The sequence below is a fragment of the Ornithodoros turicata genome, chromosome 2, assembly GCF_037126465.1.
Source record: "Ornithodoros turicata isolate Travis chromosome 2, ASM3712646v1, whole genome shotgun sequence".
In the NCBI taxonomy this organism is placed as follows: domain Eukaryota; kingdom Metazoa; phylum Arthropoda; class Arachnida; order Ixodida; family Argasidae; genus Ornithodoros; species Ornithodoros turicata.
Genome location: NC_088202.1, coordinates 28,605,429 through 28,630,895, shown reverse-complemented (window position 1 = coordinate 28,630,895; position 25,467 = coordinate 28,605,429). Strand labels below are relative to the sequence as shown.

Genomic DNA, 25,467 nt, shown 5'->3' with positions numbered 1-25,467 from the left:
TGTTCAGGCACGAGCGGCATAGCCGAACGGGTTAAAACGTCCACTTGGTGGTGGTGTCAAGGTCGTGCTGAAGACTGGGAGGTGGTGGGTTCGAATCCTACCACTGGCTGTGCTGTCTGAGATTTTTCCTGAGTTTTCCGGCAGACTATCCAGGCGAATGTCGGCACAGTTCCCCTTGAAGTCGCCCTGGGACACATGCTAATCCCCCTATCCCACACTTCTTCCTGTCGTCCTCTCTCCATTTGTCCACGTCAGTATTGTCGCAAAATTCGCGCTTCACCCCTATGGCGTCACCGTGTTCACTTTCGTCGCCATTTCGGGAGGCAGTCGAGTATCATGGCGAACCAATGAGAGGTGCACAGCTGTGATTGACAGGTCGAGCCCCTCGTACTTCCATTGCCATTACAACTGCCATTGTTGTAATCACCACCCTCAAGCGGGTGCTGTTGGCAAAACTGCCGTCTTGTCCTGGTTGAGCGTCATATAAAACGTCATTTTGAGGTCATGTGACCTTGTTTACATGCCGTTTTGCCGCTTAGACATATTTCCGTTGTCATAACACCAAGAGATGAACGTATTTTGCAAGCGTAAACTATGCGGTGCTTCTTCCACAACATGGTAGCCCATTTCTCCTTTGCTTAAGTACATCGCATCGGCTCAGTGAGTCTTAACGCGCGATCGTCATCACATCTTTGGAAGTCGTCTAAGCCTTATGTGCAAAACTAGCAGCACTGTGGCGTGGAAACAAGATGGCGCATGCTCGCTCTTGGAGCTCAGTGTCGATACTCTGAAGCATAGCTTATTTAGTGACTCTAGTCTACGGAGCAATACTATGCTGTCTAAAAGGGGAGGTGAAGCCACCCGGGCCCAGAACATGCATCGCGCATTCCTGCCAACAGTGGATGGTGCTGCGGTCGCCACTTCTATCTGATAGCACTTCGTCCCTCTCACGGTTCCGTGGGTTGCGGATGCAATGCATGAAAACACGTTTTATTAACAAGTCTATTATGACCTTTTAGTGCATTTAGTCAACTTAGCCAGTTAAATACACTTTGGGAGCACTGTCTAGGACACATGAGCAGTCATCTTGAAGCATTCTGATGAGTTGAGTTTCCATGCATATGATTTCCTAGCATGCAGCGACATTCAGAATATGCATGCTCATCTAGCTACTGCGTTACTTTATCGGCGTGCGCTGTCCGAATGTGAGCGAATGCATCCCTTGGCTGTGCGTGCGGCCGAAAAAAAAGAGATTGATTGTCGGGAATTGTTGGCTAGACTGATTTATGAAGTCAAGTCCACTATACCACAAGTTCTGTCACGTGTTTGTAGGAATATACTTGAGACGAGCACACATAGTGTAAGCTATCATTTATTGAAAGAGTGAAAAAGTAAAGATATGGGTAGAATGGTCACAATATTGCATAAATTTAAGATTACATGGTGCGTCTCAGCTTGAACAGTTTCGTCCTGTTACACTTTTCTGTGCGTTGTGAATTCTGTGTCTTGACAAGGAAATGAAATCTGGTGAGCACATAAAACTTGATAATTTTGCTTGTGAGAGCTACAGCGTGTTCATCACAGCCAACTACTCCAAGCTTTGTCAACTGCAGAAAGGACACAGAATCTGTGAGGCTCTCCTTCCTTATCTGTGTCACACTAAAGCAATGTGTAAACGTGTTCTCTAGTTAGGTTAGCTATATAGCCAGCAATATAAAAGATTAGCCTAGAATCACTGACTTGCTGGACTAAGTCGTTGTGCTGAATATAACAAGCGCTCAGAGTTTCATGAGCCTCAGCGAGGTTTCCCAAATCGAGCATCTCGTCAACTTCCCTCTGTGGCATTGCATTGCTGCCGGCATCACCAGCTCCAACAAGGCCTTTTAAAAGTCCAAAGGAGACATTACTACCACTTGGAGATTTTGCAAGGTTCTGAAAACTCGGATAGTTAATACAGGTCACTTTCGCTTTTTTTTTTTTTTAACTGGCGCTCCAGGAGTTTGCGGAAGCCTCATTGGCCTTATCCGAATCCCAGTGCCCAAACCGCCAATCGAATCCTTCGAATGTATCAACCACGTTTTTTGTTTTCTTTTTGAAATAGCCACCTCCGGAGTCCGCAGAAAGCCTGATTAGCCTGATCGGGGAAGCGCCAGAACCACAGCATAAAGCTCAGACATTAAAAGTTTAGAAGTAACACGGTTTTGCTTTTTATTGTTTCTTAGTTCTATGGAAAGAATTCAGACACGAGACGCAGACGCAGGACCTTCCTTGGATTCGGGAAATTCTGGATTCGTCCCATCTCTAATTTTTATGATCCCTTGGATATCGTTTGCAGTATTTGAACATGTTGATACGCGAGGTGCGTAACTGATCTCTCGGAACTCGTTCCCGCCTCGAACACCTCCCCGACCTGATTCACTCTGGCGTGGTAGCTCCTTAACTCATTCGCATGCACCATCCTGCTTTTCCCTTCCGCGTCTTATATGACGTACGTGTGCCATCTTTCACTTGCTACCACCATGCGCGGACCACTCCACCTAGGGTGTAACCTACTGGGTGCCTCACATCGTGCAACAAGACCTGCATCCTGACCGCAAACTCCTTCGCTTTTACCTGTCTGCTGTAATAGCCGGCGCAAATGCCCTGCTGATTTTCGTCTGTCGCGCGCGCAATCTCAGCGGCTCGGTGAAGTTCCTCCCCGAGCTTCCGCACGTATTCACTTGGGGCTTCGCGCAATGTGTCTGAGAAATCGACCTCTTCGGTCCAGGTATTCTTCAGAATAGCAAAGGGGCCCGCTGGTGTGTGGCCGTATAGTATCTCGAAGGGTAATGTGCCAATATGTCGTGCGGGACTTCCCTGTAAGTACACAGTAAATAGGGTATGAATCAATCCCAGCCCCTCTGCTCCCTTTTGAAAGATATATTACGCAGCATGTGTTTGAACACCCGGTTCCATCTTTAAACAGAATCGTTGCTTTCCGGGTGAGCAGGGGTCGGAAACCTTGGTGTGCACCCAGTTCCTTTAAGAAGCTTCTGTGTGAGGGCGGCTGTAAAGTTCGTCCCCTTGTCACAACGAGGGTGGATCAAATAGGAACGAGACTCTCACGTTATATTTTTTATTTGTAGTAAGAAACAAACCAAGCGTGCATTATTTTTGTACATAATCTCCCAATGTAGAAATGCATTTTTCCCAGCAGGTCAGTAGCTGCCTGAGTCAGTAGCCTGCTGAGTAGCTGCTGTCAGTAGTTGCTCACAAACTCCTCCACTGCATCATCATTGTGGACTCGTTGGCCTCCCACTACTTCTTTGAGTGGCCCAAACAGGTGAAAGTCATAAGGTGATAAGTCAGGGCTCTAGGAAAGGTGTTTCAGTGGAGTAGAGACCATTTCCCTTAATTTTGCACATGTGATGGCTGCAGTGTGGGGTCTGGCATTGTCAGGGAGGAAAATCACTTTACGTGTTGGTTGGGCACACCTTTTGCTGCTCTAAGCAAGTTTAGCCTCACTCAAAAGTCCACAGTAATATGCAGCATTGATGGTGCGACGATCGTGCAAGAAATCAATGTGCCAAATGCTGCGCTGGTCCCAAAAAACAGTTGCAAGCACCTTGCCAGCTGACAGCCGATTCTTGGCTTTGACAGGGGCTGCTTCGTCTTTCTTCCTCCACTCCATGCTTGCTTGTTTCAACTAAGGTAAATTGTGGTGTACCCAAGTTTCATCGCAGGTAACGATGCATTTTAAAAATGTGTTCCTTTCTTGTGCAAACCGTACTGATGGCCGCTCACACACGTGCAAACGTGCCAACTTCTGTTCTGCAGTCAAAGACGTGGGACCCATCGTGCAGACATTTTACTAAGTCCTAAGTCCTTTGTGATTATGAATTGAGTGCTTTCATAGCTTATGCCTACCTTAGAGCAAATTTTGGAAACCTTCAAATATTGGTCGCATTCCTGAAGATTATGAATGGCTTGAATGTTCTGCTCCATAATGCTCGTTTGTGGACGATGATCGTGGCTTTCATTTTCAACCTCGTCATGGCCTTCCGCAAATTCGTTATGCCAGGCAAACACACGCGGCCTTGACAGTGTTTGATCCCCGAACTGTGCCGTCAACCTGCGCAGAATTTTCGTCGGTTTTAGACCCCCACGAGCAAGAACCTTTATAAATATACGTTGCTCAATCGACGGGTGTACCTCTTTCTCAGACATCGTATGACTGACTACTGAAGAAATGTAACGAGACTGGCTGGCTTCTCATGTGACTACTGACCCACCTACCTAGCACGTGCACAAGCGGCAGCGTGCGCCAATCGACAGAACGTGCTCGGCAACAAACGTCTCGTTTATATTTCATCCACCCTCATACCTATCTCTTTGGGAACCCTTGTTCGACTGAACACCTCCAGAAGCGCCTCGCACATCGCCTTCGTAGTTAGTGATCTTAAACAAATTACTTCCGGCCACCTAGTGTGTTGGAAGACTACACAAATCGCGTAGTGGTGCCCATGAGAGGACAGCGGCTTGATCGGACAGATGACGTCAACGTTCACCCGCTGAAACGGCCGCTCGGGTCGCGTCAGTGGAGTTATGGGTACGCAGTCGTTTCACCTCCTGTCGGATCTCAGCTGGCAACCATGACACGATAGACAATGCCTTTTGACATCTGGCTCTATGCTTTGCCAGTAACAGCTATACTTAATGTGTGCCATTGTTTTCTTCACCTCGAAGTGCCCACCCCAGGGCGATTCATATGCGAGCAACAACACTTCGGCACTTCTAAACTGCGGGAGAACTGATTGTGTGACTACCCTTTCCCTGATCCTGTCCCGATGGTATAATGTACATCCCGCCTTTGCCGTTTCCCACGTCCCGAAATGCCTTGGCGAGTGTCACATCGCCAACCTGCGCGCTCCTCGTCTGTTCCGCTCTTTCAGACCTACTGAGCGTAGCTGCAGCAGAGTTACTCGAGTCCACATCTGTGAGGACCGCGTAAACCTTGCTACTACATCTGCTTCCCTCTCCAATCTTTCTTCCCCATTGGTGTTCGACGGTTCTTCCCAAGCCTGAGGTGACGGAAGCTCTCCTGTTTTACAGCAGTCTCCCGCCTCGCATTTGTATCACCCTTCCTGATTATCCTGCACGGCTTCTATTACGTTCTCTGAAAACTCACTGTTACCTGCTACGTGGTAATCTGTTGACCACACGCCCTGCGACCCACTAAGGTGTTCGTTAACCCCATGCTGCGTCTCCCCTTGGCCATTTTCTGGGCCACGGCACTCGTGAAGCACCTCCCAACGACAGTAAACAGCCTACACCTGCGAATAGCTCGTCTGTCAACGCGCACTGGACGGAAGTATAGCCGTCGATCCTGCATGAAACGTGACTCTGTACGTGTGACGGCGACAAGGGTAACGTTACCAGCTTTACTGGGGTCTTTTTGTTAAATGCTGAACCTAACTGAATTGACCCTGTGGGCTCTTGTAACTTCTACGGCACCTAAGACTTCCGTAGCACTGTGACTTCTGCTCCCAAATCGACAGTTGCGTTTATATCCACGCAGTATCCACGTTTTGACTATTCCTCGATGACCCCGATGTGCAAGTTGAATAGCGCGCTTCTGGAGACCAGTTGGTAGGATCAGGCGTGTACCCCGAAGAACGAGGCCTTCGGTTGTTGCGGTCAGTTCGTGCCTTACTGCTGTAAAGGCTTTGAGTTCAGGCTGCAACCAGTCATTACATGAGGGCTGCTTCATGGCTCTCACAAGTAACTGTAGCTGTCGATCAGGTTTCGTTTGTTCAGCAACTTCCTGGACTGGGAAAGCCTCGGGGACGCAGTAACGTTGTATGAAGCTGATATATTCCTCTGGAACTTTGGTGATCCTCCCATGTGTTTGCCCCAGTGGTATAGATTGTCTGGAGAGATAGTTGGACAGGTTACTTTTTCCTTCCATCTGTTGGACGTTGAAGGTGTTCTGCTGGATACGAAGGGAAAGGCGATCTATCCGAGCGGATGGCAATGACCTGGGATTCCCCAAGATGCTGACAAGGGGCTTGTGGTCTGTCAATAGAAGGAACTGAGTACCACGCAGATACAGCTGAAAATGCTCCATTGCCCATACTGCTGCAAGCATTTCCCGTTCAATTTGAGAATATCTGATTTCCACCGGTGTGAGTGCTCTGCTCGCATAGGCAATAACTGCAGCTTCTGTGCCCTCTCTTTCTGTTAGAATGGCACACAGACCGTGTGGACTAGAGCACTGCATGGGCCCGGGCTTGCCCAAAAGCCCGGCCTGGCACGCGGGCTCATTGGGTCCGCTCATTGGGTATGGGATATTATGGTATTCTCATCTGAAAACTATCACTTTTTTATACGTGATCATGCTAATTTCGTGTAATGGGTCTGGATTTCATACGTGCACTCGCACACATTTGGGGACGATTGGTGTGATGGGTGTGCTGAGAGTCGAGTTAGGGCCAGTCAGAGGGTCGAGTCGAGACAAAGGGTCAGTTATGTTAGGAGGTGGGACATATTTCGTTCGCGTGAGAGTTCGAGAAAGGGGAACTAACACCGGTGCATGCACAATAGAGCGGAGATGAGTCCCTCTTGAACCGCAAGGTACATACATATCGCCCACACGCCGCTGCGAGCTGCCTTCCCAAGCAAGCAAGCACCAAGCACAGAGCGGCTTGCCAGCAGAGAAGCACAGCGTTTGAGTGTACCTCCTCACTCTCCACGAATTAGCTGCGTCCTTTTTCACGCTGCGCTATGCTCTTTAGTAAATCTAAATACGCCTCCGGGCCTCGAGAACACATAGAGCAGAGGCGGGCTGGGACCGGGCATGAGCATGGAAACAGTCGGACCCAGGCTGGAAATCTATTAAAGACCTCGGTAGCGGGCCAGGTGCGGGCCGGAGCAGCCGGGACTGGGCCGTCACGGGCCTGAAAATTAGGCCCGTGCAGTGCTCTAGTGTGGACTAGCATCAACAACTAGCTCTGTCTCCTTCCATGGGTCGAAGTACGCCAAGGTAGATGCCTCGGACATAGCCTGTTTGAGACTGTCAAAAGCACTCTGGTGTCGCTGTGTCCATTCCCATGGAGCATTCTTTAACGTCAGTTCCCTCAACGGTTGTGTGAGGTTAGCAAGGTTTTTTAGAAATCTTCCGGAGTAGTTTACCATTCCCAGGAGGCTTCTCACTTCCTGATGGTTAGTTGGCGTTTCAATCTGTAGGAGAGCCTCAATCTTTCGGGGATCTGGACGAATTCCTTTCGCTGAGAAAATCAGCCCGAAGAAAGTCAACTCCTGCTGATAACAGTGACATTTCTTTTCGTTGAGTGTTAATCCTGCCTTTTGAGGTCTATGAAGGACAGCGTGTAGAGCAGTGTCATGCTCCCGCTTGGTTTTCCCAAAGACTAGAATGTCATCACTGACATTTAGCACATTTGGAATGCCATTGAGCACTTGCCGAATGGTGTTCTGGAAAATTTCCGCGGCGCTGCAGATACCAAAACTGAGACGTCTGTAGCAGAACAAACCAATGTGTGTTGAAAAAGTCGTTAGTTGTCTTTACGGCATGTCCAACTCTAACTTGTGGTATCCATTCTTGAGGTCTAAGCAGGAAAACACTGTTGCTCCATTCAGCACAACGATGATATAATCCATAGTTGGGCATGAGTGTCGTTCACGCTGAATGGCTGTGTTAACCACACGCATGTTCACACGCAATCTGATCTCATCGGAGTTGTGTGGCCTGGGGACGATCACTACCGGGGAGACCCACGGTCTTGGACCTTCCACTAGTTCGATTATATCTTCCAACAGCAGGCGACAAAGTTCTTGTTCTGCAGCCTCCCTCAGTGCAAAGGGTATGCGGCGATGTGGTTGAGCAATAGGGGGTATGCTTTCATCTACAAAAAGGTGAATCTGTTGTTCCTTGAGCTTTCCAACTCCTTTGAAGAGGGTTGGGAATGACTCTGTGATAGAGCAGTGCTCTGTGTTCTCCTCAACTTGATAGGTAATGGAAACGAGGCCAAGACCGGATGCGGCGGTAAAGCTGAGAAGTGGTGCACAATCTCCAGGTGCGACTAGGAGGTCTTCTTGAATGATCTTATCCTTGTACCTCAATTTAGCAGAGACTTTGCCGAGGAGTGGTAGTGGAGGCTTTGCCCTGTACGGGAACACCTTGATGGTTGTTTTCTCAAGGCACTTGCTCAGACTGCCGTGTCTAAGGTCTTTTTCATTGATGACAGACACTGTAGCACTGGTGTCAGTCACAAAAGTGATGGGATTGTTGCTCATAGTCATAGCTGCAAAAGCATATTCCTCACTGCCTGAACTGTCCTGGTCAACTACTTGGACCGTTTCTTTTGACGAGCGACACACCTTAGCGAAATGCGAAATGACCGCTTTTGTGGCAGCTATTGCATGTTTTCCCCCATGCTGGACATCCTGTTTTGCCACCGTCGTGAGGCCATCTTCCACCACAGTTGTGACATTCGTTCGACGAGCTCTTAGGCCCTGTAGTAGTATCTTGCTGTGATCCTGCCTTTGTCTTTTGATTAGGTTTCTTTGCCTGATGCTGATCTCGCTTGCCTAGTCGATGCACTGGTGCACTGTTATCAGGGTTTCTTTCAATTTCCATCACGTCACGTTCTATGTCCTCGAACGATCGACCTTGTTTGAGTATGTCCGCCAGATCAAGGGAGTGGAGCATCGCATACTTTCGAAGACGAGACAATGTCGTTGTAAGAATTAGCTGGTTCTTGATTTCGAAGTCTACGTTTGTTAAGTTGCAATGGCGTGACAACTGTCGAAGACACGTGTAAAATGTGTCCAAGCTCTCACCTTCGTTTTGCTTTTCCTGCCGAAAACGGTAAATGGCGAAGGTCGGATTCACTTGAGGGGTAAAATAAGGGTCAGGTTTAGCCTTTGCTGCCTCATATTCTGATGTGGTTTCCTGCGATTCCATAGATGCCGCCTCAATGGTGGTGGATGCAATGGATGCATTTCGCGTGTTGGCCTCAGGGAGGGATCGAAAAATATCGTACACTTCCTTTCCCATGTAGTGAAGGAGAAGGACTTTCTTGCGCACATCCTCCTCGATGTCGCACGCTAGGATGAAGTTCTCAAACCGTTCAACCCACTTCACCCACTCTAGGCCGATACTACTGTCGTCAGTTGCTCGGAGATCAAAACTCGGAAATTGCAGGAGCGCTTGCGCAATGTTGTACTGGGTTGGTGATCGCAGCTACTGCTAAGCATTGTTGCTTGTCTCGCTGGTGGAGATTTCTTATCGTCATTGTGTGGACGTTGCTGTTTGTTAGCATCCCACTTCTGACACCATTGTAGTGTACTAGTTTGTAGTACTTCTAGTTACTCTGGTTCAGTTAGAGAGATCGGCAGATGCGTCCGGTCGCCATATTATTTGTTTGTAGTTCATTTATTATCTCACTCAATGTTGCCAACCGAAACACAGACTTGGCTAAACACGGCCTTGGATACTACAGTTCAAACGTGTCACTTCCGTCGAGATACCAGCGAGATGCCTACCGTCTGCCTCATTGCGCATGGCGAGCAACTCCGCAATTTGGAATGTGTCAAGCCAATCATCTCCCTCTCTCAGTGTCACGTACTTGAGAGCGTCGGGCCCTATAATTGCCTTTAGTTGATCCGCGACGAACAGATTTTTCAGCACCTCCAAATCCATAATTTCTCTCGCCTCAATGTAATACGTGAGGTAGCTATTCAGTCGTCGCATGAACAGCTTCCAGCTACCGCAGTTTGTCTTCGTCAATGATAGGAAATACGCTTGGACACAGACGTAATTCTTTCAGCACTGCCAATTTAATGGTCTCAAATTTGAATTTGTCGTTTTTGCTCATTTGAGAACATCAGCAAACCCATCCAAATGGCCACCACCGGATAAATCAAGTGCACGTGGATATTCTCTGGCATATTGTACCTCTCAAACACACATTAGACCATATCAAACCACATGGGTGCCTCCGCGTCTGCCAGGAATTGTGCCATGCAACATCTTTGAAAAATGTTTTAGTGTGTCAGAATATTCACTTTCACCTCCTGACAGTGGTATTCGGACACCTTCCTGTATGCGAGCCACTTGCCCAAGCTCTGCAAGTTGAAAATGTTCAACAGTTGTTGCATCCTTTCTTTTTCGATCGCCAGTTTGGTTTGCAAGTCCGTTTCGGCGATATCCGTAACATCTAAACCGTTATCCACCCTCATATCATCACCTTCGTCTCCCCATTCTTGCACTTCTTTGTTGAGGGACCCATCACTAATCATATACTGATGTGGCGATACCCCCCAAAAATACAAAAAGCTGTGCTCACAGACTTCACAAAAGCCCTTGGCTACACACTCCGCTGCAGTCTTCTTTTATAGCTTCTCCCGCGCTGCGTTGTTCCTGAAGCTCCCCACCGATGAACTGTCGCTGTCCTTGAAGATGTGCCTGCAGTTGCCTCGTAGCCAAGCACGCTTCCCAGCACTCCCTTGTCGCTGTCTTCATCACCGGACAGGCGAATTTTCCCTCGGGGTGCTCAGTTGAAGAACGGTGTTTGAGCATGTTCACCAGTGAAGACCTAACAGGATCCTGTTGAATGCGCCAGTAGAAATTGATGAGATGAGATGAAGTTCGCCAGCTGCAGCCCCCGACGATGATAAACTTGGAGGAATTGTTGATGATCTCTTCCCTGTCATTGTTCCCGCGCCCGGTGGATGCTGGGCCTGTTACCTGTCTTTACTGCATTGGAGCCATGACTGAAGTTCCTGTGATGTACGAGGGATTTATTTACAACTTATACTTACAGAAGTCAACTATAATACATGACCGAGGGAAGTCGAGTAACTTGACTTTCTGACGGAAAGTCTTGACCTCCTCCCAACCACGCTGTCCAGCTCAGATCTCCTTTTCACCCTCTGCGCCCCTCTTAAGGGTTACAACTTGGGCTACAGCCCTAACTTGGGACCACCAATCGAGCAGCCCTGGTTTAAACTGCCTCAGCCCGTGGTTGGGCTGTTTGAAATTTTGACAGCAGCAGTTCCTCTGAATTCTCCGCCCTTCGCTCTCAATTTACGAGTAACTGTCCCAGCTGTCAAGTCAAGCACCTCTTAGTTCTGAGCAGTGCAGAATCTTCCTTGATTTAGTGCCAGGGGAAACATCTGTCCATATCGCCACTGAAGGTGACCTTGGCGTCAAATCGCGCCTTGGGGTAAGTGCCAATATTATGGGAATCCCTGTAACAGGCTATCCATTCTCTTGCTGCCATTTATAACCTGGACTTGGAAAATTTCTGGCCATTGGCAGTGTGATCACTACCACCCAGTCTCTGCCCAACAGCATTAGGAAGTTGTCATCTGTTAACAAGTGGAGTGGCAACGTTCTTCTGTGTTGAACCCAGTCTGCTCCAGCAGGTTTAACTACGTTCTAGGTTGCTGTCTTGGGGGTTGTGATGTCTGTTATATCGGGGCAGAAGTTTTAAAACCTACTGACAGACATAGTTGAGGCAGCTGCACCTGTATCAACTTCCATAAGTGTAATGTCTGCATCATCTGTGCATAATTTCACTTCGGTGGCACTGCTAATACAACATGTTCTGCTGTGGTTCACGACTGCCTGCTCTAAAGTAGTCTTCGATTCATTACTTTTGCATTTGCCCATTGCTCGGCATGTTTTTAATGAAGGTCTTATTTTTTACATCAATGGCAAATTGCATAAAGGAGTCGGCACTTGTGGTGTGGGTTACTCACTGCTACCACACCCGTGATAAGTTTTCATTTCAAACCTCAAATCTTCTTGGACTTGATGCTTTCTGATTTCGTAGGCTTTTTCTTGCGTACAGCATTAACCTCTATGCTGCTATGTAACCTGGACGTTTCATCTGTTGTGGCCTCTATGGCTTCTCGAAGTGATTTTGTGGGAACAAACTAAGGTCATCAACTAAGGTCAACAAACTACTGTGTGCCCATCCCCGTGGTGCCATCTCTCGTTATGCTACAGAACTAGTCTCAGAACCTTTTTATCGCACCTCATATTTCTGTTGCCCAGCTGTTCGCCACAAAAAGGGAGGATTGTTTTGTTGAGGTAGCACTAACAATTCCAAGTACTGTTCAGCTTGGCAACACTTCTGTAGCAGGTACACGAGGAGACTCCAGTCAAAGGTGGCTGTAGAAGAAGGGGGTGGGGGTGAGAATTAATGTTTGGAGTAGCAGAACACGTCAGGAGATGAGTTCAATTTCTCCTCTTTTTTTTTTCCTTGCAAACAAACAAACAAACAAACAAACCCAGCTCTTTTTCACAAAGTACGAAATCTTGCTTCCCGGTAAACATCTTTCACACTCTGCCTAGGCATTCTGCAAAATGCCTAGGCATTTTGTACCTTGCCAAAGCCACTTTGGGCAAAACATGAAAAATGTTTCTTCTCTGCAGTAAACGCTTGTTGGTGAATGAAAACTCTAATTTTTGTTATTTTTTATTTGGTCTGTATTTTTTGGGTAAACACACGACCAAAGTAGGCCCAAGTAGACTGTGCAGCCGTCGTGACTGACTCTGTTAGTTTCAGTCTATATTTTCTTTTTGCGTAAACACACGCCATGGTGGCGCCACAACGAAAATAAACAGTGTTGTACTTTAAAAAAAAACAGCAGAATGGATGCAGAGTACCAAAGGGGTAAACTTGGAAAAAGGGGGAGTCGTGATGTTTTGAGGCGAACGCTCTTCATCAAACGTGGAGAGGAAACAAAAAAGAAAGGAAAAAGGGGGGATGATGCAGAAGTTGCAGTGAGGTTATAGTGAGCAGTTGTACGAATGTGTGCCAAACCTGCATCACATGTAGGGATCCCTCGCTATGTCAAAAGATGAATAGGGGTTCCTTGGGCTCACCAAGTTTGAGTGCTACTGGTGTACACTATTGCTATGTCAGAGGTCTTTACTACACCTAACTGACTTCGCCCTGTACATTTCTTGTGGTTTGTATGAAAGTGCCTGTTACGTAATACATATCTGTGTGAACAGTTCAGCAGCTACTACTTCTTCCTCCAGGTTGGATACATGTGTTGGTGAAAAGAACCATCGTGCTTTCGTGTTGGGCCTCGCTGGCTTGGTCGTCTCTCTCGTCTATGGGGCTAACCTGACGCTGACCACAGTGTGCTACCCCAAAATGCTATGGGGCATCATTCTAATTCCAGAGTCCTGTACAGATGTCTACGAGGATGTTCAGTATGTATTGCTTCCATTGAGTTATACCTTGTAGTAGAAAAATGGCTACTGTGTAATTAATGGGTGGTTTTCTCTGACAAATTACTAGTGAAAATTCGATTTAGCTTGTATTTGAGCGCTCGAAAAGATTGTTTTTGCCGTACTTATGCTGCTGCTTAATCATTTAAGCTCCCAAAGAAGAAATGGAGAGACTTTTTACTCAGCCACTGGTTACTAGACGTGCATTACACTCTAAAAATTCGAATTTCCTGTGCCCTTATGAAATGGTGCATAGAACGTTGTGATTACACCTTGTCCAAGAGCTTCTGGGATTTGAACTTGCTTACAAGCATGATTTGGGATTTCAATACAGGAAAAATAACTTCAAAAGGTACGTTGATGGAAATGCATGTACGCGGTGACCACAGTTGGTAGAGTGTACTGGAACCCAGATGAAGAAACAGGGAGACTGTGGCATGCTGACAGAGACATAATATGTGTAATCTAAATTTTACGTTCATTTTTTATTATGCAAAAAAAAGAAAAGAAAAATGAGCGGGCACCCCTCTGGGCCCCTGCTCTGTGCTGGGAGTACTTTGCATTGCCTTCTACTGTTTTTGTGAGCCACCCTCAGCTCTGGTTCCTTGCTTCCCATGGTCATTTTCCGAGAGAGATGGAAACCTGATGCATCAATAATTCCGGGAAACAAAACATTTAAGTACACCCAGCTATACAGAAACAAACTCTCTTTCAAGCTCTGTTAGGTTTCAGGTTTTGGATGCAACTCAAACATAGTCTTGTGCTACTCTTTCATTTGCATAACAATTTGAACCCGGAAGGTGACTGAAGTTTTGTCTCGTAAACAGTCTTTTTGAGCCCTAACAGAGTGTGGTCAGTAAGCTGAAAGGAAGGAATTCAGCATACAGTGAACCCTTGTTATTATGACCATGGTCGTTCCCAAAAATTTTGGCCATAATGCAGAATTGTCATATTAACGGGGGGATTCGCAGAGGTTTCACTGCATTGTTCCCCAGGAGTATGGTCATAAAGCGCGCATGTCAGATTATCGGGGGTCATATTAACGTGGGTTCACTGTATACATCTTGTAAAGAGAAGCAAAACCTAGATAGTGCAATAGCTTCTTATCAAGTGGGAAAACTCTTCCAGATGATATATCATGAGCTACATATAAACCTACAATTGTTTATGGTTATTTCTGGGCTTGTTAGGTAAAGCCATCTGCACATAGACCTTATACTTGAGGTAGGTTATTAGTGGTTCTGGTTCACTGTTTACTTGTAAGCAAGGGGTAGAAGAGGACGATACCTTGCTGCTGTAAGAGGGACGCTTGAGTTCATTGCCTCATTGTATTTTCTTTGTTTTACAGTATAGCCCTGTGCTACGTGTGCGGCATCTACGCCCTTCTCTTAGCGTGCCCGGTTGCCCTGATGCTCCTCCAACAGCTGTGGTTGATTTCTCTCAATACAACCATCTATGACCTGAAGAAGCATCGAATAGCTGTATATAGTAAAGGTCCATGGAAAAATTGTTGCGCTTTCTGGCTTCCAGATACGTGATAGAAGTGTGACGGAGGTGGCCTAACATGGTGCTCTGTACAGTGTGAACTCTTCTGTATCGGAGCCCTTGGATTCCTGTTGTTTATGTCCAGGCGCATAATTCCTATGGAAGGCACGATACCCTCACTGAATATGTGGCCGCTGTTCAGCTGAATGGATGTATTGCGAACACTCCGCTGCCATATTTATTGGAATGCGTTGTTGTACTCTCCAGTGGTCACATCTATCGTACAACTATGTGCTAGTGCCCCACAACCATGTGCAGTTTTGCTGTTAATTTTAAGCATATTCCACTTGCAAGAGGACCGCAGTATCCTAATCAACTATGGATCAGAGGCATGATTATTTTGATGCATAAATCCATCAAGTATTCCATAATACGCTGTTACATTGAAAACACAACGGTACTGTAAAAGTAGAAATTTTTGCGAGGAACTAATTTTCGCGATTAAGATTTTTTTCGCGAATTTAAAGTCCCACGAAATACACTTACCGATGTCATGGGGAAAAAAAAGCTTCGAAATTCGCGACCAACAGCAGACGGCACTCAAGAGTTTCGTTTTGGAGTCAGTGATTTATTAGCGCATATACAGCTTTATAGCATTCAATAGCTCTCTTACATTCACTCTACATGATTCACGATGCTCCCGATGATGCCGGCCTTCGTAAACCCGGTAATAATGTCACTCTTGCGGCTTTCAAGTTGCTTATAGGCCTCGATGAGCCACCCAGCATGTATGGGCTTCATGACACTGCTGCGGAGATCAGCTTTCGTGAGATCCCCCGACCGCCTGTCCATCAACACTCGCACCTGTTCGGCATACCATCCTGTGAACAGGTTCCTCATAGTCGCCTTAAAAACCTTGTTCACGGCGAGATCGTTTTGCTGCAGTTCACCTGTGCAGCTTGCAGGGACGAACACACACTTGATATTATTGTCCGAGAGCTTCTCAAGAAAACTCTTGGTCCTGTGCGCCGCGAAAACATCGAAGATGTACAGTGCTGCTTGGTCAGAATTCCCACTGGCTACTCGGTGGCCCTCAATGTAAGGCACCAGGACACTGTCTACGAAGCGCAACATCGTCGCCTCGTTGCTCCAGTGGTTTTCCCGAGTTGCCAAACGTCCAAGTTCTTGGGGGAATGCGACTTTTGGGTGACACCTGTCTGTCTTTCCAGCGTAGATTACCTGTGGCGGGAGCAAATGACCGGAGAGCGTTGTTGACATCAGCACCGTAATTTCTCTTTTGTCATCCAACGCTTCTACGCCAACTTGCCTGGCGCCATGTTCTTCCATTGTCCACTCACCCACTGGCGCTAGTTTCACTCCAGTCTGGTCGAAATTGATGACGAGCTCGTCAGGAATCCCCAGGTCAGTCCTAAGGGTAGAGATGGCCTCCAGAAACTTCTCTTTCATCAAGCTGAAGTCCGCTGGGAGCTTCCGAGCGGCTTTCGTTGCCTTCCTGCGAACAAATCCCAGGCGCTTCAAGAAAGACTTCGCCCATGGCTTGTCGAGAATGATGGTTCCACCGTATTCCAGCAAAAGTGACGGTTTCCGAGCCCTGACGATCCCCAAGGCAGCAGCAACGCAAATCTGTGCATTAACAACGCCATCAGATGTCCTCAGCTCTCGAATGTACGCCTGGACCTCTGCATCGAGTTCCCCAAGGACGGGCTTGGCTCCGCGAGGGTTACGGGGAAGTGAAGAAAGTTCTCTGATTGCATCACTGTGGGTCTGCTGACACTTCTTAAATGAATCCTTTATCGAGCGGACAGTGCTCTTGCTGACAGGTGTTCCAAGTGCCGATGAGAATTTCGCAACAGCGGCTTTGTTCCCATTTTCAATAGCGAACCCTGCGATCTTGCATCGGAGTTTCGGCGTGTTGTTCTTATAGGATCCACGCTGATGCTTTCGATGCTGCTGGTCGGTAACTTCCCGGGATACTTGTTCATTGCCAGAAGAAAATGCACGTCTGTCCCCTGTTGTTATGAGCAGTGCGGTGTCCGGCAGTCCGTGGACATACTCGCTGGGAGACAACGGTGGCTGAGGCGATGCGGGCTTGAAATACCGCAGCAGAGACATGGCACTTGCACACCATGGAAGGAACTGACTGACTGACTGAGAAGTTGCTGTCGTCACAGTAAGAAGTTGGTAACAAGGATGACTAGCACAGGGTCAGCGGGACACTGGCCTATATTCCGGCTTAGCACCCGAGACGCTTCCAGGATTCCGGAGACCGCCATGAACTCCACGCCACCGAGTTTCGGGAACAGGAGTTGAGGAGCTCACAACAAAGGCGTCAACCCTCAGGTCTGCCTTTTGTTAATGTACGGGCATATTTCCTGGACGACAGCAACGTGTTGCACAAAAGCGATTAAGTTTCGGGAACAGAAGTCGAGGTGGTCAAAATAGAAGGCGATAATCCGCTGGAGTGTCTTTTTGTAGGCACGTTTAATCCCCTGGTCGGAAACGGGTTGTGACACAAAGAGACCCGGAATCGCGAATTTAAGGTCTCGCGAAATATTCCTCGAACGGGCCCTGCGCTGGATTCGCGAATAATTAAGACCGCGAAATTAACAACTTTTACAGTATGTATGTCTCAACTACATTTATTTATATTTTTCGGTTTAAACGTTTAACGTAATTCCAGAAGCTTGCATATCATATCTAGAGGTGTGAGTGGGTGCAGGTAGGAATTCAATGTCGCTGCGGGTTGCTGGTAAAATGAGGGTGTCCCACAGTGCGTGTACTGATAGTGCAGGTGAGATCACATTACCGACATCCCCTAAGCTAACCTTTCGCGACCCTAACTTGTTCATCCATTTTTGCACTTTCCCCAGGTTTCATCGAGAAAAATACAAAAAGTCAACTTTTTCGCATAACTCACGGTGACTTGACCTTTCACCGAAACAAATGTGGCTTCCACTTGGATAGCTGACAAATTTGACACCAAACATTAAGCGAAACAGCACGCGTTTGTGGAAATGCGTTTTCTTTCCTGATTTGTTTCGCTCTGTTATTTGTGTGTTGAAAATTCAGTGTCTTTGTAGGATGCGGGTAATTGCGGGTGCACTCGCACTGCGTCTGCAGGTATTGCAGGTGTACCTGCATCAGACTCCGTGGGTTGCGTGTACAAATTTACTTTCCTGTGCACACCTCTAATCATCATATTGGGAGTGTGCATGCCACACGATTGGACCATGTAGAGAATGCCACTGTGCACATGTTGCACTTATATATGTTATACCACATATACAGTGACATTGTTCATAATTATTTGCATGTATTGTTCAGTGCATGGAGACAGTTCACCTGGAGGAACATAAAGAATTCCTACATTTTTGTCGTTTAATTGTTTATCACATACGCCTCAAATTTTGCAAGCCCTTTTTTCTTCAACCTGTGCATAACAGTGGTATTCTAGAATGCAGGCTTGCAGGCTAACATTTTGAGACTACTGCCAAGTGGCCTAAGGCATGATGCTCATTTAGTCTGACATTTAAACATTTACCATTCTGCACATGCTGCTGTTTATTCTGCACATGCTCAGCATTGTGTTGCGCCGCTTTCATGCGTCCTTTCCTAACCGAGAAGTATTTCTGATGCAATAAATATTTTTTTAGAAATGGTGGTACCTTATGCACATGAACTTGCACATGCCTCCGAACTTGTCAGTCTTATCCAAGAAGCTGCACTAACATATACTGGTGTACAAACTGTGCTGTGATACCATGTTGTTCAAAACTTGTTTTCATATAAGCAGATCAGGCAATCGCAAAATTACTGATGCACGTTGTTCCTCTGAGCCACAGAAACAATATTTTTCCCATATAACTGACTTGGGTACCTCTAGTAAGTACAGTGAATCTTGGCTATAACAGCCCCACTTATAACGAATTTCCGGTTATAACGAACACATCGTAAACAACCGTCAATACAGTGGACTCTCGTTAATTCGAACTCGAGGGGGCCGCGGTATTTGTTCGAATAAACCGGAGTTCGAACTAACGGGAGACGCTATCCTGCAAGGGGGTTTGGGCGCAGGGAGCCCATGCAGATGTGTCGCGACGCACTTCGAGTCGTATTTTACGTTCGTGATACCGGTGTCACTTCAAGACGCATTTATATTGGCGTAATTCAAATCGTTACTGCTGCCGACCTCCGCCGCTACCGTCGTTACGTTCCCGATACGGCGGCGAAAACTCCCAGAGCGTCACGGCCGCGCGTTACGATTTTGAAGGAAATACAGGACTTATATGTTCACAAGAATTCACTTACAGAAATTATAAAATGACTTAAGGTTCAAAGCAGTCAGTATTTCGCTCTTGCAACTTTCTTTTAGCGGGACTGTTAGCATTGACTCGGAGACAAGTTCAAGAGTGGCATCCGCATTTTTCTCGAAAGAAAAATGGCGCACTGTCATATCCAGCGTCGATGCTACATCAGATGCACTTGGTAGAGGCACTGGATCGCGAGACAGGTTCGTGACTTGAGTCGCCTGAACTCGCCGGCGCTAAGCCGGCGCACGCGGCGTCGATGATGTCTGCGTCAGTTAAGAGCCCAGTCTCCACGCCGTCGTCTCTGCTGACATGGTGCACGTTAGGGAAATAAACGATGTCAGTGAACGGGTTGTAGAACGATATTGACAGTCGCGAAGTCATAAAAATGAGTGACGGCACACGCACACACCTCCTCCACCCTCACGAGGGTCTCAAGAGGAAGAGAGAGAAAGAGGAGAGGGACAATGCAAGCGTTCGCGTAAACTCCTTGCTGTCGTGAGGAGGGGAGAGCGTCCTTGAACAGCGCAACATGCGGAAAGAGGACGGGAAGCGTACGGAAGGTCAATAATGAGGGAGATATGGGGCGCTGTGACCAGTTCCCGTCTGACGCGCGAGCGCTGTTTGTTCGAATTATGCGATGTATACGCTCGTCTGTTTGAATTACCGGGAGTGTCTCCCCATTGAAATACATGTGCTTTAGACGGGACTCGGACGAGTGTTCGAATTATCCGGTGGTTCGAATTAAGCGATTTCGAATAAACGAGATTCTACTGTATTAAACTCAATGTAACGAGACTCCACTTGTAACGAATTTCAGGATATAACGAACAGTTTCCACGCGACCGTCAAGTTCATTATAAACGGGATTCACTGTACTTTGCTTGGTGGGAGTAGAAAAATTTTGCAGAAAATATGCATATTCAGCCAGTGCTTGGTGCAGTGCAGCTACTGTTGCTTTTGTGCCATAATGCATCCTCCCACCATCATCCCATCCCAAAATTGCTGGGTTCACATGTTGGCACATGCTAAAGGGATGGCCCATGTGATATTTATTTCAGTTTATTTCATACATGTAAAAGGTGACTTCATGTGTAGTATCTGATGTTACAAATGTTTACGATGAAGAGTGATCAGGTCAGATTCCAGATGCTTATTATTGTTATTTATGGCATATTCAGTGAAAGCACATATTCAACATTAGCTACATTGCTTATAGATAAGCTGAGTAGTGTTTAGAGGCTGGCTTCCTCTTGGCTGCTTCTCTGAGTGATAATTGACTATTGTAGTACGTTTGTGATATGGTGATATAGGTGATCAATTCCAGACTGAGCAAATAAAAATTTTCACAGCCTGCAAGAAAGTTGAACATGTTGTAAAGCTTCGAGTTTTGTGAAATGATGTGTACTGGATAGAGGATACAAAGTTAAAGGGACTATCGGGTCCGGAAACGTGTGTATGAGACCGGTACAGTAATATTTTGCACCACTGCACAGTCTACTTGGTCAAATTTCCCTTCCGGAAATACCTTACATATTAAATAGGAGTGTTATAGATTCACACTGTCTCTACACCTAAGGAAGCCCCGGCAAGAGTAACATCATAATTTACCTGATCAATAGTAATTTATGCTTCTGTGTGACATGACCAATGAAAATGATTGGGTCTCTGACATCATCATAGTGTAAAGTTTCTAGTGAGTGTAAGAAATGATCATGATAGTAGATATAGAATAATTATTGCTTGCTGTAATTCTGTTCTTCAGAGATTGATTGAGTGCTTGGTTATGATTTGATATGCTTTGATATCGCTAAGTTTGTTCCACTGATGTCAAATGACATGAACATGGTGTAAGATTTGTACTGAGTGTTTGATATGAGGACTATTGCTAGCTTTATGATAGGCTTTGATATCTAGATTGTTGTTGTACTTGAACTTAAGTAGAACTGTTATGCACTGTATGATTCTATTCCACTGATTTGACTTGAAAATTTGTATTGAGCGTTATGCGTATGATACATCGATAGAATAATTATTGCATGCTTTATTTATTTATTTAGGAATACTGTTGGCCATCAAAATGGTCCAAGCAGGGGGGGGGGGTGCATAAGGACAGAAGAACACTAATGCGGCATTACATAACATATTCAGCTAACGTAAACCTCCACAACAAAACAACATCGCATATACATTATATACATCACATGTAAACAATATGTAAATAGGTGCACGATGCCATGCAAAAGGGTGTTACAAGTGTCACAGTCGTCGATGTACCGTAATCAATGGAGTAACTGGGTTGGCTTCAGATTACGGGAAAAAGAATAATTTTGCTGTATTTTTAAATGAACAATAAGAGGTTATGCTAGCTCTGATGGCAAGTTGTTTCAAGCAACAGAGCCAAAATAAAGGAGAGAGAACGAGCCAAGGTTTGTCCCGGGGATTGAAGGATAAAGTGAAGTATACCAACCCTCAGGAAGCAACTTGTATGGTGGTGTGTAAGAGTAAGTGAAGCGGACTTACACAGCATTTTATGCATGAACAGAACAACTTTGTAATGGATAAGAGTGAGACTATAGATGTCCAGTATTATTCTTAACCAGTGAATGCGAAGGTAGTGGAGTGACGAGGGCTGAGCTGCATCATTATGCGATGTGCTCTTTTTTTGTATCACAAAGTGGATTCAGGTTAGTGCAGTAGGTCAGGCCGTAGACCTCGAGGGCGTAGGATGAGTGTATTCGAGTGCCTCAGCAAACCATTAATAATCCCTGAGACACCCCGACAAGGTCGCGAACGTCCCGATTTTCTGGACATTTATGGGATATCTATGGGATGTCCCAATAAACAACAGATGTCCCAGGTACGTCTGAAGGATATCGATTTTTAGATAATTGAATATCCCATAAAAAGCAGGCTGCAGATCCCAGGGAAATCTACGGGAGAGCCACGAGATCCTAATGTAACATACCATGAATGTCCCTGAGTGGAGATTCAGATTCTCTGGGATATATGTAAAAAGCCCAGGGATGTCCATGGGCCATCCAGGAGACCTTATTTTACCTCTGATGTAACGTCCATCTCAGACACAACAAAATGTCCTGGGGATTTCCATCGGTCATCCGCTAACGGAGATTGCAATCGCCGTGGGAGAAAGCTATTTCCCTTAGGGACATTCCGCGGATATACGAGTGGCCGGGGTTCAAACCTTCCGTGGAACGTCCGTTCCCTGGTAATACTTGTATGTAACGCGTAGCTACGTGGATATTTCACTGAGTTAGGCCGCGTACCCACATGCGGAGAATCTGCGCGGAAACGCGAACGTGGTAAACTCTTGCCGCTGGGCGGGAAAAGCCACCTCCGCTTTCCGCTTTTTGGGGATCGCGCAGTGCACGATTTTTAGCGGCATCCGCACATGCTTGGCCAATCAGGAAGTTAACGGAAGTTGCATGCGTTCTTGTTTTCTTCTGGCCTCCCGCACGGAGAGCATTGACGGCGTCATTGACTGGAAGGTACGAGGGTGGTTCCATAAGTTTCCGGCCCGACCAACTTTTAGTAGTCATAGAGACGAAACAAGTGTGTCACTTTTCGACATAGTCACCTTTAACTTCGATGCACTTTTGACACCTTTCAACCAGCATTCTTATACCCTTGTAAAAATAGTCCGAAGTTTTGTCCTCAAAATGCTGGAAAACTGCCTCTTACCCCTCACTATCGTTTTGAAATCTCAGTCCTCTGATGAGATCCCTCTTCAAGTTTGAGAACAGGAAGTAGTCACTCGGCGCCAAGTCTGGACTGTAGGGTGGGTGGTGGATTTCTTGGAAGCCGCGCTCCTTTAGTGCAGCCTTGGCAACAGAAGCCGTGTAGACAGGGGCATTGTCCTGGAGCAACCGGACACCTCGACTCAACCTGCCGCGCCTCTTTTCCTTGATGGCGTCTCTTAGTCGGTGCAGGAGTGAAGCATAATAAGTCGCATTCACTGTGATGTTCCTCTCTTTGAAGTCGATGAGGAGGCTCCCGTGACAATCCCAAAATGTTGTTTCCATGATCTTCTTTGTGGATTGTGTGACCTTGGCTTTTCTTGGGGGTGCTTCTCCTGGTTTGCGCCATTCCATCGACTCCTTTTTCGAAAGGGCATCATAGTAGAGCACCATAGTCTCATCCCCTGTGACAATTGACTTCAATATTTCTTCTTTGTTCTCTTGACAGAGCTCCAAAAACTCTTTCGCACAGACGACGCGCTGTTGCTTTTGAACTGACGAGAGAAGTCGTGGCACCCATATCGCACTGACCTTTTTCATGTGAAGGCCCTCGCCGATGATGCGAAAAACGGTTGTTTTGGAAAGCCCCAGCGTTTCTGAGATATCCTTCACCTTCCGACGCCTGTCGCTCAGCACTTCCTCCTCGACAAGAGACAAATTTTCTTGTGTCACCACTTCCACTGGACGACCATCGCGTGGATCATCTTCAATGGACTCTCGCCCCAGTCGAAACTGCTTAGCCCAGTCTTTTACGGTTGTGTACGACGGAGAGGCTTCCCTGTACACGTTGTCCAGTCGCGCTTTAATTTCGTCAGGCGAAAGTCCCTCTTTTGTCAAGAATTTTATCACAGCGGGGTACTCGATTTTTTCCATTTTAACTGAAGAGTGCACCCTGGCTGTTTGAAATGCCGCTCTCCAACCGACAAAAGCACGGAGAGGGTTGAGGGTGGTGCTCCGGCCCTCCAACAGATGGCGCCACGCGTCCTTAATCGCATTTTCAAATTCGCGCGCATTTTCTACCTCGGGCCGGAAACTTATGGAACCACCCTCGTATGTCGCAGTGATGCTCACGTTTTTCAACCGGCGAATAAACCTCTACCCGAGAAACGTCATCATGACTTTGGTAGACACACCGAAACCAAAACAGATCGGAAGGGGAGAACTGGGCTCCACGAATGGGCGATTGTTCGCTGCCTCGTATTGAAAGAAAAGTAGGACCGAAGGTCGCGTCCTTTTCAGAGACCGTCGTAATCCCCTCAAGACTGGCTTTCGGGCGCGACCTTGTTCGCCACTAGCTTTGAACGTAGTTCAACTCTACCAAACTCATGGCGCTGTCGAACATTATGACGTCATTTGTTTACAAACAGGTAGAGGTCTATTTATGAAGGAAATAAAATGTCATTGCTGATTATAGGCCTGTTGCGCTGGGCCAGGTGGCGCTGCAAACCTTGTGTGTCGCGGCGCTAGTGGCGACTTTTTCAACACACGGCCGCTCCCTAGCAGACGACACTCAGTCTACGCTGGCTAACTTTGTGTGGCGTTATCATTTATCATCTGTTTTAGGGACAGAAAAAAGTCGAAAAGATAGACAAATTCTTTAAAAAAAAAGTTGCTGAAACACGTGTACGATGGGCGGCACGATGTACATATGCAGAACGTGTGTATGTCGCGAATGACGCTGTTTCTTAGGGTGTTTGGTGTGCTTCTCTGGTGCACTGGGGGTGCCAAAGTATAAATTTCATTCTGAGAAAAATCCGGCTTAACAATAACGAGGCAAAGATTAATTCGCAGGGTGCTTATCGAATTCAATGGGGACCTAACAAAACGTTCGTCGTTATAATTGATGACAGTTGAACAATAATAACGGGACTTCTAAAAGAAACGCAAACTGTTTTATGGTTCAACACACAAATAGTTGCTCTTTCCTGGAACCTTTGGTTGTGTTCTCCGCGTGCCGAATGTTCACGGCGTTACCATGAACACAGAATAAACAGCTATTGGGCAACGCAGTACCGGTGATTTCGAAGCATTTTCGGGAACAGCATGCAGCGTGAGCGAACTTCTCGACTACTTAGATTCAGAATCAGCTATCATATGTCCACCTCGTTCAAACAGACGTCTATAACTTTTTCTGATATACGTACGGAACCAGAGGTTGTGCACGTATACATGCACGAGGCTATATTGTATGTGTATATATGGAGTTTCTGGAGACGATGATCTAGTGAAAGAATTGGTAAAAACAAGTGAGCTGGTGAGTGTAATTCATGACAGTAAGACCCTGAGACGAGGGACGACGAAAACAGACACATACAGATGTTTACAAACTCTGTTATGTTGTGTGTGTCTGTTTTCGTCGTCCCTAGACCCGAGATCTTACTGTCACACAACGACAATTATCCGAGGCGTCGGCTGCACAGTCGACTTTTAGTATAAAAAGCGAAAAAAATGCAAAGCACATACAAGAAGACGAAAAGTATATCTGGTCAAAGTTTGTGTGTTCTATTTCATTAGAACGGATGCCGATATTCGTCTACTGCAATAATTATACTGGAATATTACATAGCCGCAATGCAAGTCTATGACTGAAAACGGTAAACCGCGGCAGTAGTCAGGAATAATTATTTCAGGGCTTCATATTTTAGGA

The 25,467-nt window shown here is 46.5% G+C and overlaps 2 protein-coding genes across 2 annotated transcripts in view; one reads left to right on the top strand and one right to left on the bottom strand.

Annotated features, from left to right (window-relative positions):
* The window catches only part of LOC135385259 (palmitoyltransferase ZDHHC23-B-like), a 71,210-nt gene extending 52,805 nt beyond the window's left edge, over positions 1–18,405 (top strand). The window contains exons 5-6 of the mRNA XM_064614462.1: positions 13,055–13,231; positions 14,598–18,405. Coding sequence (XP_064470532.1) covers positions 13,055–13,231; positions 14,598–14,787 — 367 coding nt within the window. The 3' untranslated portion in view covers positions 14,788–18,405. The remainder of the gene's footprint in view (positions 1–13,054; positions 13,232–14,597) is intronic.
* On the bottom strand, positions 8,378–10,299 carry LOC135386412 (uncharacterized). Its single transcript, XM_064616326.1, has 2 exons — positions 10,066–10,299; positions 8,378–9,223 (listed from the first exon to the last, which is right to left on the bottom strand). The coding sequence occupies exons 1-2, from the start codon at positions 10,297–10,299 to the stop codon at positions 8,378–8,380; spliced, it is 1,080 nt and encodes a 359-aa protein (XP_064472396.1).
* Positions 18,406–25,467: the final 7,062 nt, after the last annotated feature.